We start from the raw sequence: 20,017 nt of genomic DNA, 5'->3' as shown, positions 1-20,017 counted from the left end.
ATTCCATCCCCCTAAGAAGGCCTGGGAAAGGGAGGTCCAGTGGGGAGGAGAGAGGGAGGAGGGCAGCAGCTCCTTGCCCTGGGCATCGTGCTGACCCTCTCGGTTCTACTTTGGGGAAAGACTCGCAGGACCACGGGACAGGCTGGAGGCTCGGTCAGGGTGCCAGGCATTCCAGCCGTCTCTGGACCCTCCCTCGCTCCTAAAAGAGACCCAAGCCTGTCATTCGGAATGCGCTATTCCTGACAAGTAATGGGGAGATTCAGGAATGAGGCCAGGGAAGAACACATCCCTGGAAGGAGATCCTTGAGAACCATGGGCATCAAGATGGAGAGGAAACATGGTCAGGAATCCACTCCCCCAACCCCCACCAGCCCCGGGCTGAGTTTCCATACAGCACATGTTACTTATTCCAGAGGAAGGTCTGGGATCCTATCTATTAACTCTATTAAATTGTACTCTCTACTATGCTCAGTACAGTGCTCTGCACACAGTAAGCACTCCAAAAGTACCACTGATTGATTGATTGATTGATTGAGAAGTAAGCCAATTAGCCAAACCAATCCACATCAGAGCTGGTTCTGACCCCCAGGGGTTTCGAGAACTAAAGAAAATTTTCAATTTTCAACTCCAATTTTCTAAACTTCGTTATAATAAGGATTGACTGCAATAGTTTTGAGTCACATAATAATGATGATATTATTTGTTAAGTTCTTACTATGTGCCAATCAGTGTACTAAGTGCTGGGATAAGTACAATATAAGCAGATTAGATTCTGTCCCTGTCCCACATGGGGCTCAAAATCTAATAGGGAGAGAGAACAGGTATTTTATCCCCATTTTTACAGACAAAAAAAAAAAACTGATCAGTCCCTCTGGCCTGCAACTCCCTACCCCTCAATATACACAAGAAATTCAGGCAGTCAGTCATGTTTATTGAGCACTTACTGTCTGCAGAGCACTGTACTAAGCAATTGGGAGAGTACAATATAACAATAAACAGACATATTACCTGCCCGTAACAAGCTTACAGTCTAGAGGGAGCTTACAGGCCACCACTCTCTCAATCATCAAAGCCTTATTAAGGTCACATCTCCTCCAAGTGGCCTTCCCCAATTAAGCACTCTTTTCCCTGACTCCCCCTCCCTTCTACATCGTCTATGCACTTTGATCTGTACACTTTAAGCACTTGATATTCACCCCACCCACAGCCCCATAGCACTTATCTACATAAACTTAATTTATATATTTAGATTAATGTCTTTCTCCCCCTCTAGACTGTAAGCTCACTATGGGCAGCGGACCTGTCTTCTAACCCTTTTGTATTATACTCTCCTAAGCACTTAGTACAGTGCTTTGCACACAGTAAGCGTTCAATAAATTCCTTTGGTTGACGATTACTGAATCAATCAACAGTCTTCACTGAGTCCCTACTGTGTGCCTTTGCAAAGGTGACTGATAGGTGGTAGGATAGGGAGTCCAAGTGAGGCCTGGAATAATTGGTGGAGATACAGGGATCACACGAAGTACAGTACTCTGCAAGCAGGAAGTGCTCAATAAATACGATTGATCGATTGATTGGAAAAAAATGGTTTCATTCATTCAATTGTATTTATTGAGCACTTACTGTGTGCAGAGCACTGTACTAAGCGCTTGGGAAGTACAAGTTGGCAATATACAGAGACGGTCCCTACCCAACAGCGTGCTCACAGTCTAGAAGTGGGAGACAGACAACAAAACAAGACATATTAATAAAATAAAATAAATAGAATAAATATGTACAAGTAAAATAAATAAATAGAGTAATAAACATGTACAAACATATATACATATATACAGGTGCTGTGGGGAGGGGAAGAAGGTAAGGTGGGGGAGATGGGGAGGGGGAGGAGGGGGAAAGGAAGGAGGAGGCTCAGTCTGGGAAGGCCTCCTGGAGGAGGTGAGCTCTCAGTAGGGCTTTGAAGGGAGGAAGAGAGCTAGCTTGGCGGATGTGCAGAGGGAGGGCATTCCAGGCCCGGGGGAGGACGTGGGCCAGGGGTCGATGGCGGGACAGGTGAGAACGAGGTACAGTGAGGAGATTAGCGGCAGAGGAGCGGAGGGTGCGGGCTGGGCTGGAGAAGGAGAGAAGGGAGGTGAGGTAAGAGGGGGCGAGGTGATGGACAGCCTTGAAGCCCAGGGTGAGAAGTTTCTGCCTGATGCGCAGATTGATTGATAGCCACTGGAGATTTTTGAGGAGGGGAGTAACATGCCCAGAGAGTTTCTGCACAAAGACGATCTGGACAGTGGCATTTCGTGGTGAGGGGGGTTTGGGATGAGGAGGCTGTGGTCACAGAATGGTCTTTCAGAGTTGGTGATGTTAGATATGGTACAATTGCTAGTGATCATGAGATCCCATGTATGTCTAAATTGGGGAGTGGGTAAGGTGGGGTGGAGCAGGAGATCGACAAAGTTGAGGAGGGAGAGGAAACAGGAGGTTGGTGAGTCCCTCAGGAATGTGGACATGGATGTTGAAGTTCCCAAGGATCTGTATAAGGGGGGAAGAGAAACGGAGATGGAAACTGAGAAAACCATCAAAATTCCCCAGAAAAGTAGAGGTTGGGTCAACAGGATGGCATACAGCTGCAATGGAAGAAGGTGTAGAGGTGGATGTCTTGGGCTCCAAAGAAAAAGAAGTGCTTAAAGGGTCTTCAGTAGGATGAGGCACGGGCCAGGCAGGAACAGACTTTTGAAGAGCCAGTGGGTCAGTGTGTTCCCACTTTGGAGAATTTTCAGCCTCGCTCAGAAACTCACAGATCTTATCAGAGCAAGGCTGGGCGTCCAGCCCAGACAGCTGTGGGTGTGAAAACAATGGCCCATCCCCTTAACTAGAAGCCTGAGGGTCGACATCTCCCATCACCCCCACAGAGTTAGCAGCCCGGGAGGGGAATGCCAGGTTAGAAGGAAGGAACAGAGAAGAGGAAGATCAAGACACGTCAGATTCATATGGTCCCCCGGTACCAAAAAACTCCAGCATGGAAAAGACGAATGAGGAGCTGGAGCAGAAATGCTTGGGAGTTGAAATTCCCACGAAGCACTGCTCTCTTTGATAGATCCAAGGTGTCCCATTGCTGGGGTGCCTGGAATAAGAAGCCAGGAACTCTGGGCTCCACTGGACCATGGAGCCCCAGGCTGAGAGTGAGCTACAGTGTAGTACTAATAGGAAGAGTGTTTATTCAGCACCTAGAGTGTGTACAACATGGCACTAAATGCTGGGAAAGAAATGGAAGGAGAAGAAGGAGGAGAAGGAGGAGGAGAAGAAGAAGAAAAAGAAAGAAGAATTAATTGTGGTATTTGTTAAGTGTGTCAGGGACTGTACTAAGCGCTGGGGTAGATACAAGCTAATCAGGTGGATACAGTCCCTGTCTCACATGGGGCTCACAGTTTTAATCCTCATTTTACAGGTGAGGAAACTGAGGCACAGAGAAGTCAAGCGATTTGCCCAAGGTCACACAGCAGACAAGTGGCAGAGCTGGTATCAGAACCCAGATCCTCTGAAATACAGACAAGGTCCTTGGCTCCCAAGGGGCTCGCTTTCTAGAATAAAGGACAGAGTAGACAGGCAACAGGCACAACAGGAAAGATGAAACCAAAAATAAAATACAAGGATGATGATAAATATGATTGGATCAGCTGGACTTCAGCCTTCTCAGGGCTGAAACCAGAAGTCAAAGAAAGCACAGGCTCAGCCACAGCTTTTAAAAGTTGAGTAGGCCACACAGTGCCAAGGTTTGAGTCCTCCGTGGGTTGGAATAGGTGTTGATGGGGGCACCAGTAGCTTATGGGTGGGATGTCTCCTGTGCTGGGCCCCAAAAGTTGGGGATGGGATGGCTCCCCTGTAACTGGGTCCCAGAAGTTGGGGGTGAGAAGGGCAGTGGAGAGCTCTTGCTACTGATGATTTTGGAGATCTTGGAGAGGATTTAGAGGACAGGAAGGGATAACCTGGAATGAGACGTGAGCATCACTGGAGAGGAGAGAGCTGAGTAAAACTGAGGATCTGTTCCATGTTTGAGGAGGCGTATTGACAATCTGCAGTCAGATCATGCTTAACCAGTTGTCTTCTCAAGACCAAAAGAGGAGAATGGGCTTGGGCTAGGAATAAGGGATACAGGGCTTCCAACAAGAAGCATACTCCTGTTATGAAGGATGCTAGATTTTGGAATAGGTTACTGAGGAAGAAGACTGTGGGAGCCCTCATAGTAGTATCGGTGATCATCTCTGTGGGTTTTTTCAGATGACTTGACACCTGTCCATATGTTTTGTTTTGTGGTCTGCCTCCCCCTTCTAGACTGTGAGCCCGTTGTTGGATAGGGACTGTCTCAATATGTTGCAAACTTGTACTTCCCAAGCACTTAGTACAGTGCTCTGCACACAGTAAGCGCTCAATAAATACAATTGAATGAATGGTTGAGCTGCAGGGCTGCCTGGAGGCAGGAGGATGGCCTTGATGACCTCCTGGGGCCCCTTCCAGCCATGCCAGCAATTGAGTTGGGGGGTGGGGAAGGACCCAAATTGCACCCCCTTCCCCACACTTGCCTTGTGATCAAAAGCTTGTTTCAAAGACAAGTGAGAATATCACAGAACACAGATGCTACTACCAATATTTTTAGTTCTCAAATTAAGATGATTTTAACAATTATAACGCTAACACATGGTGGGCAGGGAATGTGTCTACCAAATGTTATATTGTATCAATCAATCGTATTTATTGAGCACTTACTGTGCAAAGCACTATCCTAAGAGCATTAGAGAGTTTAATATGAGTTGGTAGATATGTTCCCTGCCCACAACAAGCTTACAGTCAATTGTAGTCTCCCAGGTGCTTAGTCCAGTGCTCTGCACACAGTAAGTGGTAAATATCATTGATTGATTGATAAGCCAGCCGTGTTATCCTCTTCATTGTTGAGATTTCTGTTTCCCCTATCCTTAATTTATTTTAATGTCTGTCTCCCCCTTGTAGACTGTAAACTCCTCGTGGGGAGGGATTGCGTCTACCAACCCTATTGTAATTTCTCAAGCGCTTAGTACAGTGCCCTGCACACCGTAAACACTCTGTAAATATGATTGATTGATTGATTGATTGATTAAAAGCTCCTTCTTGATAACAGGCTTCCTTCAGAGCTGAGTCCAGTGTACAGTGAAGCCCCAGTTCGTTATGATGTTTAACTCTTGTATGAGACATCTCCCTGTCTTGAAGATGCACTCATTCATCCATCAGTATTTAATGCCTACTTGTGCACAGTCAATCAAGCAGTACAATTTATTGAGCATCAGAGCACTGTACTAAGCACTTAGGAGAGTACAGTAGAGTGAGCAGATATGATCCTCGCCCTCAAGGAGCTTACAATTTAGGAGGTGGAGTAGGGACAATAAAAGTAAAAGGTCTGATCTCTGTCTTGAAGGAACTTACAATTACAATTGCAATTTTCCTGCTAGTTGTAATTGTAAGAACAAATAAGAACAAATTATTTAGTTCTTAATTTGAGAACTAAAAAGTCCCCCCAATTTAAATTCTCTCTTCCCTGGCTCACTTTCCCTTCTGCGTCATCTGTGCACTTGGATCTGTGTTAGCTCATCTCCAGATTGTAAGCTCGTTATGGGCAGGGAACATATCTACTAATTCTGTTGTATTGTACTCTCCCAAATGCGCAGTACAGTACTCTGCACATAGTAAGTGTTCAATAAATACAATTGATTTATTAATTCGATCTGTGATCTTTGGACATTTGATTTTTAGCCCATTGCTTATTATAAATTATTATTATTAATAATGGTATTTGATAAGCACTTACTATGTGCCAAGCACTGTTCTAAGTGCTGGGGTAGATACAAGGTAATCAGGTTGTCCCACATGGGGCTCACAGTCTTAATCCTCATTTGACAGATGAGGTAATTGAGGCACAGAGAAGTTAAGTGGCTTGCCCAAGGTCACACAGCAGACAAGTGGCGGAGCAGGGATTCTGTCTTCCCCTCTAGCCTTTAAGCTCTTTTTGGGCAGTGAACATATTGGCTAACTCTGTTGTACTCTCCCAAGCATTTAGTACAGTGCTCTGCTCTTAGAAAGTGCTCAATAAATACAATTGATTGACTAAATGATCGAAATGGGGAAGACAGGAAGACAGATACTATACAGGGAATTGGAGGAACAATACAGAAACAACTGGTAATTGCAAGAGTATGGAAAAAAAGAATAAATGAAGAAATAAGTGGTCTGTAATTTGAAACATGCCTATCAGCTGAGCGACTGTACATACATACATCCTAAAAGGGGGCTAAGGGGGACTGTTAGACTGTAGACTGTACACTGTAAACCTCTAGCCTGTAAGCTCCTAGACCGTAAGCTCCCTCTCGATTTTAAGCTCACTGTAGACCGGGAATGTTTCTACCAACTTTGTTATATTACTACATTGTACTCTCCCAAGCACTTAGTACAGTGCTCTGTACACAGTAAGCACTCAACAGATACAATTGATTGATTGATTGATGGTATGATGTGAGGGGGAAGGGGATTAGGGACAAAATGCTTGGGCTGGGGTGGTGGGGAGGGTGTTTTTCAAGAGGGCTCTGAAGATGATCCTGCATTTTCAGTGCAATACTTCAGGCTCCTCATTTGTCTCTGCTCTTCTACCAAATGCTTTCTGCATATGTTCTATGACCACTTCTGCCAAGGGAATAAGAGCATCAATAAACCCCATTCTGTTTCCAGTTTTTCAAAATCAGAAATATCTGCTGGCCAGAATCTGTTGGACTGCTCTCACGGCTTTGTCCCAAAATACAGTATTTGCCAACAGATCATTATTGTTGTTATTACAGTGGTGAAGATGTAATTAACATTGGATTCTCTCTGTTCTCTCCCTCCCCATCTCTCTCTCTCTTTCTCTCCCTCCCCCCCCCCCCAATCTCTTTCTCCTTTTCCCCCTCCCCAGGGCCCCCCTGGACTTCCTGGGCTGCCTGGACCACCGGGAAAGAGAGGCCCCCGGGTAAGTGTTAAGATTGTGGAGTCTCCATCCCCTGAAGATCTGTAAGGAAGGAAAAAACACTTTACGTCCTCAGGGCTTATGAGCATTTACTTCTCTGGAGGCCTGCCAGCCTATGTTTGTTTCTTTCTGAAGTGTTGTGTCTCTTGTGAGTGCCAGCCCCAATGCCAACCTGTGCCCTGGTCTGTCTTTGATTGCCCAGAGCATCAGAACTCAGGGCGTTTGCTCCCAGAGCTCTTTGTGGGTTTACACCCAATCAGTCGGTGGCATTTATTGAGCACATACTGCATGCAGAGCACTTGGAAGAGTACGGTACAGTTGGTAGACAAAATCCCTTCCCACAAGGAGCTTACAATCTAGTGGGGGTAAACAGACAATAAAACAAATTACAAATAGGGGAAGTAACAGAGTGTAAGAATATGGACGTAAGCGCTGTGGGGGTAGGTTGAGTATCAGAGTTCTTAGGGGTGTGGACACAAATGCATAGGTGACACAGAAGGGAGGGAGAATAGGGTAGGCAGATGAGTGATCAACCAGGGAAGGCTTCCTGGAGGAGATATGATGCTAGTAGGGCCTTGAAAATGGGGAGAGTGGTGGTCTATCGGATATGATCTTACCTCCTTCCCATCTTACCTCCTTCCCTTCCCCACAGCACCTGTATGTATGTTTATATGTTTGTACATATTTACTACTCTATTTATTTATTTATTTATTTTATTTGTACATATCTATTCTATTTATTTTATTTTGTTGGTATGTTTGGTTTTGTTCTCTGTCTCCCCCTTTTGGACTGTGAGCCCACTGTTGGGTAGGGACTGCCTCTGTATGTTGCCAATTTGTACTTCCCAAGCGCTTAGTACAGTGCTCTGCACACAGTAAGCGCTCAATAAATACGATTGATGATGATGATGATGATGATGATGTCTGTCTCCCCCTCCTCTAGATTGTGAGCCCCTTGTGGGCAGGGACGGTCTCTATTGCTGTACTGCACTTTTCTAAGCGCTTAGTACAGTGCTCTGCAAACAGTATGCACTCAGTAAATATGACTGTGAGCCCACTGTTGGGTAGGGACTGTCTCTATATGTTGCCAATTTGTACTTCCCAAGCGCTTAGTACAGTGCTCTGCACATAGTAAGCACTCAATAAATACGATTGATGATGATGATGATGATATGAAAGGGGGGAGAGAGTTCCAGGCAGGAGGGAGAGCATGAACAAGAGTTTGACAGTAAGAGATGAGATTGAGGCACAGCAGGAGAAAATGCTATAGGTATCAACCACTAACTCCAGTCCAGGTCAATCCAATAGGATAGCTGTTATCTAGTCACATATATGGAGCAGGAAAAACACCCCCAGTTCACTCTGCTGGGGAGAACAGTTCCTGGGAGGTGGGGGCTGTGGTAAGGGCTGCCCCTAGTCCAGGCAATTAGCTGAGCCTTGGCCTCTTGGGAAGGTCTTGGGCCTGAGAGTCAGGAGACCTGGATTCTAATCCCAGCTCTGCCACTTGCCTGCTGTATGACCTTGGGCAAGTCACTTATTCTTGCTTTCCCTCTTACTTAGACTGTGAACCCCGGGAGGAACAGGGACTGTGTCAGACCTCATTAACTTGTATCTATCCCAGCGCATTGTACAGTGCTTGGAACAAAGTAAAGGCTAAACAGATACCACAACGATCACTGTTAATTGATGGATCTTATTTTTAGTTTGTGGAACTGCAGATGTTCTTGGTTATAAACATACATAACCAGCTCACTCCTCACTCCAACCCTGGCCTCTGGCTTCCCAGGAAGTATATCTGTGGAATGTGCTTCCACAAGGAAATTTATGTCTGAAGTAGCATTTCCCCTTTATCCTTGCTCAAAATGGATCCAGATCCTTGGGCCAAATGTTTCTGGGATGTGCAAAGGAGGCAGGTGACTCTGCTTTCCCTCTGCCCTTCCCAAACTGAGTCAAGAAAGTCACCCCTCCCTGAGACTCTAGAAGAGATGGACATACCAATGGGATTCTGGGCAAGTGGGAGGCTTGAACATGGTTCTGATCATCATCAGTCTTGGATCACCTCCACAGGACGCTTCCTCTGCTCTTGTGCTGAAGCTGTGGAGTGCTGCTAGTGGCAATCCAGGCATCGGGCTGACCACATCCATCTCAAACGTATCCTCACTTCCTTTAACTGTGCCCTCTCCTCCACCCAACAACAATGCTTTCTATCCTTACTGACTCCCATGCCCGTTGCCAGGACCAGCTGTCTAGACTTTTAACTCTCTCCTCAAGCTGTCTGTTGCCCTGCCCCCAACATGTTGCCTTTATTGACCTTGCCATGTACCTCACTGATAAAATTAAAACCATCAGGCATGCTCTCTTTAAAACCTCCTCTGCTCCTCTCCATCCCCACTTTCCTCATCCCCACCTCTTCAACTCTCCTACCCTAACCATGGTATGACAAGAGGAAACCTCCCATCTCCTCTCAAAATCAAATCCCTTCACCTGTGCCTCTAACCCTATCCCTTCACAACTTATCTAAAAACTTGCCCCCTCCTTTCTTCCCTCCCTGACCACAATCTTCAACCATTCACTTTCCAATGGTTCCTTCTCCACTGCTTTCAAACATGCTCATGTCTCCCCATCCCAAAAAGACCCTCCCTTGACCCCATTGATCTCTCCAGTTACCGCCTCATCTCCCTTCTACCATTCCTCTCCAGACTCCCTGAGCAAGTTGCCTAAACTGCTGCCTCCACTTGATCTCCTCCAATTCTCCTCTTGACCCCGTGCAATCTGGCTTCCACTCCCTTTACTCTACAGAAATGACCCTCTCAAGGGTCACAAATGACTTCCTTTTTTTGCCAAGTCCAACAGTCTATCTCTAGTCCATCCTAATCCTCCTCAACCTCTCAGCTACCTTTGACCTTGTGGACCTCCCTCTTCTCCTTGAAATATTATCCAACCTTGGCTTCACTGACACTGCCCACTCCTAGTTTTCCTCCTGTCTCTTTGGCCACTCATTCTCAGTCTCTTTCACAGGCTCTTCCTCTGCCTCCCACCCTCTAACTGTGGGAGTCCCTCAAGGTTCAGTTCTTGGTCACCTTTGACTCTCCATCAACATCTATTCCCTTGGAGAACTCATTCACAGCATGGCTCAATGGAAAGAGTACAGGTTTGGGAGTCAAAGGTCATGGTTCCTAATCCTGGCTCCGCCACTTGTCTGCTGTGTGACTTTGGGCAAGTCACTTAACTTCTCTGTGCCTCAGTTACCTCATCTGTAAAATGGGGATTAAGACTGTGAGCCTCACCTAATCGCCTTGTATCCCACCCAGTGCTTAGAACAGTGCTTTGTACATAGTAAGAGCTAAACAAGTACCATTATTATTATTATTATTCACTCTGAAAATTTCAACTATTATCTCTATGCAGATAAATCCCAAATAATAATAATGATGATGGTATTAGTTAAGCGCTTACTATGTGCCAAGCACTGTTCTAAGCTCAAGATCTGACCTCTTTACTTCTCTGCAGTCTCATTTCCTCCTTCCTTCAGGACCTCTCTATGTGGATCTATCTTAGCAATATCACTAAAATCTACCCTTTAGATAGATGGACTGTGAGCTCCTTTTGGTCAGGAAATGTAACTACCAACTCTATTGTACTGTACTCACCCAAGAGCTTAGTACAGTGCTCTGCACAGAGTAAACATTCAACAAATTTCATTGATTGATTCATCATCATCATCTGCAGCAACAGCAGCAATAGCATTTATTGATCTGATATTAGGTATTTGGGAGAAAACATAAAAGTAAAACACCTGCTCCCTGCCCTCAGTGCGTTTCCAATCTATTGGGGTTGTCCCTATGTATTCATTCAGTTGTATTTATTGAGTGCTTACTGTGTGCAGAGCACTGCACTAAGCTCTTGGGTGAGTACAATTCAGCAACAAATAGAGACAATCCCTGCCCACAACGGGCTCACAGTCTAGAAGGGGGAAGATAGACATCAAACAAGTAAACAGACATCAGTAGCATCGTCTATGTATTGTGGAGTCCCATCTATTCTGGGACTGTGGTTTCTCACCTGCCCTCTCCTCAGCCTCTCCCTGCCCTTTCAGTCCCATAGAGGCCAATCCTTCCCCAAGTCTTATTCCCTCCCCTAGTGAAGTAGACAGAAACACCATCAAACCCCTCCCTACAACTGAAAATTGTCCCACCCCAGCCATCATAGCACTTACAAGAAGCAGTGTGGAAGCAGTGAGAAGCAGTGTGGGTCAGTGGAAAGAGCATGGGCTTTGGAGTCAGGGGTCATGGGTTCAAATCCTGGCTCTGCCAATTGTCAGCTGTGTGACTTTGGGCAAGTCACTTCACTTCTCTGTGCCTCAGTTCCCTCCTCTGTAAAAGGGGGATTAAGACTGTGAGCCCCCTGTGGGGCAACCTGATCACTTTGTAACCTCCCCAGTGCTTTGAACAGTGTTTTGCACATAGTAAGCACTTAATAAATTCCATCATTATTATTATTATTACAATGAGTCTGACTCTGGGGACACATTGTTACAATGCTTAGATTCCTTCACGTGTTTCTTAAGCTCAGGGCAGGGTTATTCTGGGCACCTAGCCCATGGTCATGGGCACCCCACCACCCTTCAGCATGGCTGTGGAAGAGCTATGGCATAGCTGGGAAAGGCAGTGATGTCTTCTGGCCAGGAGTAACAAGCTCTTTGCTCTTGAAACCCTTCCCTAAAGCCACAGCAGAACCTGCCAGAAGCTGTATTCACCCATTCCAATTCCAAAAGATGGTACCAAGCTTGATCTGGATGTTTCCATCTTTAGTAACATTCTTTCTGGACCTCAACCTGATTTCTATAATGACCCACCCTTATTTCTTCCCAGCTCTGAGCCTGGGCCAATTTTGCATGGCCATGGGACAGGTCCTTCACAAGGTGAAAAGTCTCGGTGTGAGTTCAACCTCTCTGTATATTCAAGCCAAACAGTGTAGCCCACTAGAGGAAAGAGAATCAAGTCCAGTAATGAATCATGATGGAAACAATAAGGATTTAGTTATTTAAATTCTTCTGCTCTCAGAATAACTAGAAAGTTCCCTTCCTGGGTTTTTTCGGGGAGGAAGCCACTCTGAGAGAGAGTGTTCAAGCCTGAGCTTTTCCCTACAGAACTCAGAGGATTTTTCAAGATATTCTTGTCCCATCCCTCAGAGGAAAGGGAGAGGGCTAGGGTTATGGGGGGATACTGAGGCCCAGGAAGAGCACGTTGAAGTGATTGTCCAAGCAAGTTGAAGTGTCAGCTGCTACTTTAGAAGGAAATCCTGCTCCTTCTTTTATCAGAAGATTGAGAAAAGCATTACGGCAGCAACAAAAACTCCCAAGACACAGGAGATCTGAGCAGCCCTTATTTGGAGCCCCTGGAGATTTACATGTGGAAATTGAAACATTGAGTTTTCTTCACCAGGGCCCAGGAGAAGTCTCTCTCTGTGGGTTGTATGCTGACCCTCAATCCAGGACACAGAGAAGTCTGTCACCCTAATGAGTGCAAGGGCCCCCCACGCTGAAGCTGGGAGTGGCCTGGGTAAAAAGCAGCTGGCTGATGGCCAGTGAGTGTCCAGAAAGCAGGACCACTGGATCTTAGATAGGAAAATAAACTATTTATATTAATGCCTGTTTACTTGTTTCGATGTGTATATATCTATAATTCTATTTATTTATATTGATGCTATTGATGCCTGTTTACTTGTTTTGATGCCTGTCAGTCCTCTTCTGGACTATAAGCCTGTTGTGGGCAGGGATTGTCTCTCTTTATTGCTGAATTGTACTTTCCAAGCACTTAGTACAGTGCTCTGCACACAGTAAGCGCTCAATAAATACAATTGAATGAATGAATGAATGAATAGAAACCAGGCTGCAGGCGTAGGTCCAGCATAGACTCGGGGCCAGAGTCAGGGCCGGGGGCATCTCTCCCTTGGCCTGGCGGCAGGAAAGATCCCAAACCATGGAGTGGTTCTTTTAGGCCGAACCCCATCATAGGCACAAAGAAGGCAGTCTTCTTCTGCGACCCCTCAGCCCCTCTTTCCTGAGACAAGAGTGCTCCCTGTCATCCCCCCGACCCTTCCACCCTATTTCCCCTCCCCCGGCCCTGACCCTCCTGTTGGTGGTTTCTAAGTCAAAGCCTTTAGAGAAACAGCTTGTTTGGCCCCTTGTCAACTCCTCTGCTCATTTCTTTGCCGGGCAAAGGTCAGAGTGGAATCTGGGGGTCTGGAGGAGAGAAGCCGACAGGCCCAGAGCACATTCTTGGTCTTAATGAGCTGCAAACACTGTAACTTTTGCCTGATCCTCTGCACCGAAACAACTGCATCGGTGCTGTTGCTCATTTGTGCAGGCCACAGCTCAAGGAAAATAAAATGTGCCCTGAGCATTTGTGGAGGAAGGGTACCCTGGTGGGCCCCTGACCTGGGGTGGGGACAGCTGGCCCTGAGGAGACAGGAGAGGGAGGGAGCCTGTGTCCAGAGACATTCCATTTCAGTGACCACACCACCACCACCTTTAGAGCTATCCCCTGCACTTCTCCTACTCCCACTCCTCCCCGCCTTTCCAGAGCACATGGGGGGATTGTCTGCCTGACTGGTTTCCAGGGGCTACTTTGGGTGAGGGTCCCCTAAAGGAAGTTGCTAAGGAATCCCTGGGCCTGGGGTCCATCGGGTCGTGGATCAGAGGTGGAGCCAAGGGAACTGGCTGGTTATTTCAGCGTTGCCAGGCAAGAGGCAGCAGAGGACACCCTGTTTGAGCCGTGCTCCATCCTTGGAAAAGGCAGGGTCAGTGGGAAGCCAGGCCAGGACCTAAGCTAGGACCCAGGTAGCCCGCAATGGAATGAAATCCTGGAGAGGGGAAGAGAGAGTGTCACTCCAACTACAGCTCACAGAAGCTGAATACATCTTTTAATGGTACTTAGTATGCATTAAATATTTGGGGACAAGGCACACCTTCATCCCTCCTTTCTTCTCTCCCACCCTCCCTCCCTCCTCCTTCTCTCCCTCCCTCCCCTCCTCCAACTGTCCTGGACCCCACTTGTGGGAGGAGTCACAGGACATGGTAGCAGGAGCCCAAGAGTGTAACAGCTGAATTTGGTCGTTCTGAGAAGGGGCTGTTTCCACTGCTCCTGTCCAAACCCATCCCATTCCCTAAATGGTGGAGGGAGAAGAGGAGGCGTAACCTCTCGGCTTATCGATTAAGTGAAATCAAGTCTCCTCTAATTTCACTTTCTTTATTCTATCTGACTAGGGTTCTCCTGGCCCTCACGGAAACCCTGGTCGTCCTGGCCCCCCTGGTGCTAAAGTAAGTACTTCAGTTATTATTATTAATAATAATAATAATATAATGGTATTTGTTAAGTGCTTATTAAGTGCTTGTCTACTAAGAGCTGGGGTAGTTGCAAACTAAATGGGTTGGAAACAGTCCTTGTCCCACATAGGGCTCACAGCCTTAATCCCCATTTTACAGATGAGGTAACTGAGACCTGGAAAAGTGAAGTAATTTGCCCAAGGTCACAGTCTATTGTGCTTAGTATGTGCCATGCACTATTCTGAGCACTGAGGTAGATACAGGTTAATCAGGTTGTACACAGTCCATGTCCCACATCGGGCTCACAGTCTGAATCCTCTAAACAGTAAGCTCTTTATGAGCAGGGATCTTGTCGGCTAATTCTGTTGTGTTCTTCCAAGTGCTTAGTACAGTGCTCTGTACATAGTAAGCATTCAATAAGTATGATTGATTGATTAATCCCCATTTTACAGATGAGGTAACAGGCACAGAGAAATTAAGTGACTTGCCCAAGGTCACACAGCAGACAGATGGTAGAGCCAGGATTAATCAGTCAATCAATGGTATTTATAGAGTGCCTAATATGTGCACAGCACTGAACTAAATGCTTGGGAGAGTACAATACAACAGAATTAGTGCTCATGTTCCCACCTCATAATGAGCTTACAGTCTAGAGAGGGAGACAGATCCCAGGTCCTCTGACTCCCAGAGTCCTGCCCTTTCCACTAGACCAAACTGCTTCTCTGATGGCAGAGACAGAAGCTGTAGTAGAGATGGACAGTGTCAGAGACAGTGAGACGGAAACTGCCGCAGAGATAGGGAGAGATGGAGATTGACAGAGACCGTGGCAAGAACAGAGTCAGAGACTGTAACAGAGAAGACTAGAGGCAGAGGCTATCACAGAGATAAGGAATAATGGAGACTCTGACAGAGACAAAGACAGGCAGAGACAAAGAAAGCAGACAATGAGTGGAACAGTAACCGGGCCACCCCGACTGCCCTTCTCCCCACCCACAGGGGACCCTAGAATCATTCTAGTGGGAATGGATGTGGAGCCCTCCGGCCCCTCCCCCTCACACAGGAGACCTAGGATCACACCTGAGGGAAAGACCGTTGACCACCTCAGTGCCCACTGAGTGGTAATCCAGGGGCCAAAAATCTGAGTCAAGGGGAGGGTCTCTGCCACCTCCCCTACTAGCTGGAGATCTTGGATCATTCTAGCGGGAACGGATGCCTAGCCCTCCAGTCCCTCCCCCTCAAACTGGAGGACTAGGATCATGCCCGGGGAAGCAGCGTGGCTCAGTGGAAAGAGACTGGGCTTTGGAGTCAGAGGTCATCGGTTCAAATCCCAGCTCCGCCACTTAGCTATGTGACTTTGGGCAAGTCACTTCACTTCTCTGAGCCTCAGTTACCTCATCTGTAGAATGGGGATTAAGACTGTGAGCCCCACGTGGGACAACCTGGATCACCTTGTAAACTCCTCAGCGCTTAGAACATCATCATCATCAATCATATTTATTGAGCGCTTACTATGTACAGAGCACTGTACTAAGCTCTTGGGAAGTACAAATTGGCAACATATAGAGACAGTCCCTACCCAACAGTGGGCTCACAGTCTACAAGGGGGAGACAGAGAACAAAACCAAACATACTAACAACATAAAATAAATAGAATAGATTTGTACAAGTAAAATAAATAAATAGAGTAATAAATATGGACAAACATATATACATATATACAGGTGCTGTGGGGAAGGGAAGGAGGTAAGATTGGGGGATGGAGAGGGGGACGAGGGGGAGAGGAAGGAAGGGGCTCAGTCTGGGAAGGCCTCCTGGAGGAGATGAGCTCTCAGCAGGGCCTTGAAGGGAGGAAGAGAGCTAGCTTGGCGGATGGGCAGAGGGAGGCCATTCCAGGCCCGGGGGATGACGTGGGCCGGGGGTCGATGGCGGGACAGGTGAGAACGAGGTATGGTGAGGAGATTAGTGGCGGAGGAGCGGAGGGTGCGGGCTGGGCTGGAGAAGGAGAGAAGGGAGGTGAGGTAGGAGGGGGCCAGGTGATGGACAGCCTTGAAGCCCAGGGTGAGGAGTTTCTGCCTGATGTGCAGATTGATTGGTAGCCACTGGAGATTTTTGAGGAGGGGAGTAATATGCCCAGAGCGTTTCTGGACAAAGATAATCCGGGCAGCAGCCAGTGCTTTGCACATAGTAAGCACTTAATAAATGCCATCATTATTATTATTATTATGCCTGAGGGAAGGCTTATGCTCAAAAAGAGCCATTCCTCTGTGGATTGCAGTGGACTGAGCTGGTCTGTCTGCCATGGTTGCCTCCTTTGACCAGTCGGTTCGGACCCTGAGGCTGAATGCTCCTTGCTTGCCCCAAGTCACCTCCCTGCACCTTTCCTGAAGAGACAGGCTCCAGAAGGCATAGATATACTGGGAGCTGGAGGTTGGCCGTCTCTGGCCTGAAAAGGAATTAGGCTCTGGGGAAGGGCTGGTGGGCTGCAGCTGTTTTGAATTTGGAAGCTCAGGGGAAGGTCAGGCCAGAGATGCTGTGAACATTACATGTTGGTGTTCAGATTCCTACCCCATCAATGAGTTCCAGATCACGTTTACAAGCCCTGTCATGGAGTGACCAGGCACTGTGGACTTAGCCTGGGATCTTCAAACCTGGAAGTGGTCCCCTGTGCTTGTTCTAACCCCTACCTACATCCGATCTGGGCTATGCAGATTGGAAGCAGCGTGGCTCATTGGAAAGAGCCCAGGCTTTGGAGTCAGAGGTCATGGGTTCGAATCCTGGGTCTGCCAATTGTCAGCTGTGTGACTTTGGGCAAGTCACTTAACTTCTCTGTGCCTCAGTTCCCTCATCTGTACAATGGGGATGAAGACTGTGAGCCCCCTGTGGGACAACCTAATCACCTTGTAATCTCCCCAGAGCTCAGAACAGTGCTTTGCACATAGTAAGCACTTAATAAATGCCATTATTAATATTAGTAATAGTAGTAGTAGTATGCCTTGGAGCTCAATGACTATGACTGTGGATCAGGGTATTTCTGTCCCCAGACTGGGTTGAAAAAGCTCTGTAAAAGAAAGGAGAAACCTGTTTTTGGCTTGCCCTCCTCCCCTCGGCTTATTCTGGCCAGTCAGGGCTGAGTTGACCAGCGAAATGGGCTGGCAGCCTTGCTCCTCAAAATGGGTCCATAGAGTGGTGGTGGTATTGTTAAGAAGAGAATCAGTTCTCCTTTCTTTATCTGTGCCGTCAGAGAGAAGAAGAGGCATGGACAATGTAAAACACGGTTAATAGACAAAGAAAGAAACCAGAATCCTCCTTGGGCAGCAGTGGGAAGGGAGCCTGAGGACACTCCAGATGATGGGGGCGCGGGGGAGAAGTGGGATGAATGGTGAGGTCCCACTGGGGCATGGACAGTCCCTGTCTCAGGTTGCAGGTGCCTCAGGATAAGCTTAGGAGAATGGATGGCTCCCAATCAATCAATCAATCAATCAATCAATTGTATCTATTGAGCACTTACTGTGTGCAGAGCACTGTATTAAGCGCTTGGGAAGTATAAGTTGGCAACATATAGAGACAGTCCCTACCCAACAGTGGGCTCACAGTCTAGAAGGGGGAGACAGAGAACAAAACCAAACATATTAACAAAATAAAATGAATAGAATAGATATGTACAAGCAAAATAAATAAATAAATAAATAGAATAATAAATATGTACAAACATATATACATATACACAGGTGCTGTGGGGAAGGGAAGGAGGTAAGACGGGGAGGATGGAGAGGGGGACGAGGGGGAGAGGAAGGAGGGGGATCAGTCTGGGAAGGCCTCCTGGAGGAGGTGAGCTCTCAGTAGGGCCTTGAAGGGAGGAAGAGAGCTAGCTTGGCGGATGGGCAGAGGGAGGGCATTCCAGGCCAGAGGGATGACGTGGGCCGTCATCCCAGCTAGCTAGTGTTTAAAAACCTGGGAAAGTGTGCCTAACTACTCAAGAAGGCTAGGTCTTTGCTTGAGCTGGGCCAGCAGCAGCAGCAGAAGCTCTTCCTGGAGACAGGAGAATGGATGGAATGACCTCCACAACCATTCCAGTCCTACATTTCCCTGAAGCAGCAGGATGCCCTGAGGCTGCACAACCTCAACTAGGGACTTCCCACCCCTGGAGAGAAGTTTTTTTTTTTTTTTTCCATATGGGATTTGTTAAGCACTTACTATAATAATGATGGTATTTGTTCAGCGCTTCCTATGTGTGAAGCACTGTTCTATGCGTTGGGGGATACAAGGTGATGAGGTTGTCCCACGTGGGGCTCACAGTCTTAATCCCCATTTTACAGATGAGGTAACTGGGGCACAGAGAAGTTATGTGGCCCACCCAAGGTCACATACCTGACAAGTGGCGGAGCTGGAATTCAAACCCATGACCTCTGACTCCCAAGCCTGGGCTCTTTCCACTGAGCCACACTGCTTCTCTATGTGCCTGGAACTGTACTAAGCACTGGGGTAGATACAAAGTAATAAGATTGGACACAGTCCATGTCCCACTTGGGGTGCACAGTCTTGATCCCCATTTTACGGATGAAACAACTGAGGCCCAGAGAAGTGACATGACTTGCCCAGGTTCACATAGCAGACAAGTGGCAGTGTCAGGGTTTGAACCCAGGTCCTTCTGACTCTCAGGCCCACGATGTGATGCTGCTTCTGTCTTGGAGCCTAACGTGGTCAGATACTCCACCTACCACACACACCTACTGAAGTGGGTGCCCCGTAACTTCGAAGGGTGCTGCTCACCTAGACAACTGGCCAAAGTAGCTCTAGCCCGGGCTAGTGTCCCCGGCTGAGGCTGCAGGTGTGCCAGGGTGTGGGAGACACTTCGGGGTCCCTACTCTCAGTGACAGATTAGCAGTTGGATTTGGAAGACACCATTTGGAGACCAGCTGGGTAATTGCTTGTAATAATAAAAACATTCAATGCAAAGTGGCCCAGCTTGTCATAATATGCCTGTGTATTTTGGACGGTGTGTCCAGAAGACTGTGGTCCTTTTTTTCAATAGATAAGGGTGAGGATTCTGGGAATAATGGCGTGGGAGGTGTTTCTCCCATCGGGAACTGACAGAGGACAGGTCCACAAAGAAAAGATCTATTGTTCTCCTGGTGGAGCCCATCTTGGAGCACGGACTTGTCTGGAAGGTCCTGGCTGGTCAGGTTTGGGCCCCTGGGTCCTGGGTCCAGCTCTGCCATGAGTCTCAATGATCTCATCGATTTGTCCTTGTCGTGCCTACTGAGTGAGGAACATGGACTTCTTCTCCTTGACTGCCATTAGAGAAAGAGAAGGTGAAGGAGAGAAAGCTGGGGAAGGTATATCATATGAACCTTCTGGCATAGGAAGGGATCAATCAGTCTATCAGTCAATCAGTGGTATTTATTGAGCACTTTCTGTGTGCAGAGCACTTTACTAAGCACTTGGGAAAGTACAAAACAACTAAGTTGGTAGATGCAATTCCTGGCTACAATAAGTTTATAGTCTAAATGGATGGTATCTAAAGTAGCGTGGCCTAGTAGAAAGAGCTTGGGCTTGGGAGTCAAAGGATGTGAGACCCAGAGAAGTTAAGTGACTTGCCCAAGGTAACCCAGGAATCAAGTGGCAAAGCTGGAAATAGAACTTGGATCTCCTGTCACCCAGTTCCAGGATTTGCCCTCTAG

The 20,017-nt window shown here is 47.2% G+C and overlaps 1 protein-coding gene across 1 annotated transcript in view; it reads left to right on the top strand.

The window, feature by feature from the left end:
• COL27A1 (collagen type XXVII alpha 1 chain) overlaps positions 1 to 20,017 on the top strand; it is a 222,490-nt gene that overhangs the window by 31,805 nt on the left and 170,668 nt on the right. Inside the window, exons 4-5 of the mRNA XM_038745686.1 lie at positions 6,959 to 7,012; positions 14,277 to 14,330. Coding sequence (XP_038601614.1) covers positions 6,959 to 7,012; positions 14,277 to 14,330 — 108 coding nt within the window. The remainder of the gene's footprint in view (positions 1 to 6,958; positions 7,013 to 14,276; positions 14,331 to 20,017) is intronic.

This window comes from Tachyglossus aculeatus, chromosome 4, assembly GCF_015852505.1.
Source record: "Tachyglossus aculeatus isolate mTacAcu1 chromosome 4, mTacAcu1.pri, whole genome shotgun sequence".
NCBI classification, from domain to species: Eukaryota; Metazoa; Chordata; class Mammalia; order Monotremata; family Tachyglossidae; genus Tachyglossus; species Tachyglossus aculeatus.
The sequence above is the reverse complement of the archived record's forward strand: the minus strand, read 5'-3'. Positions and strand labels throughout refer to the sequence as shown.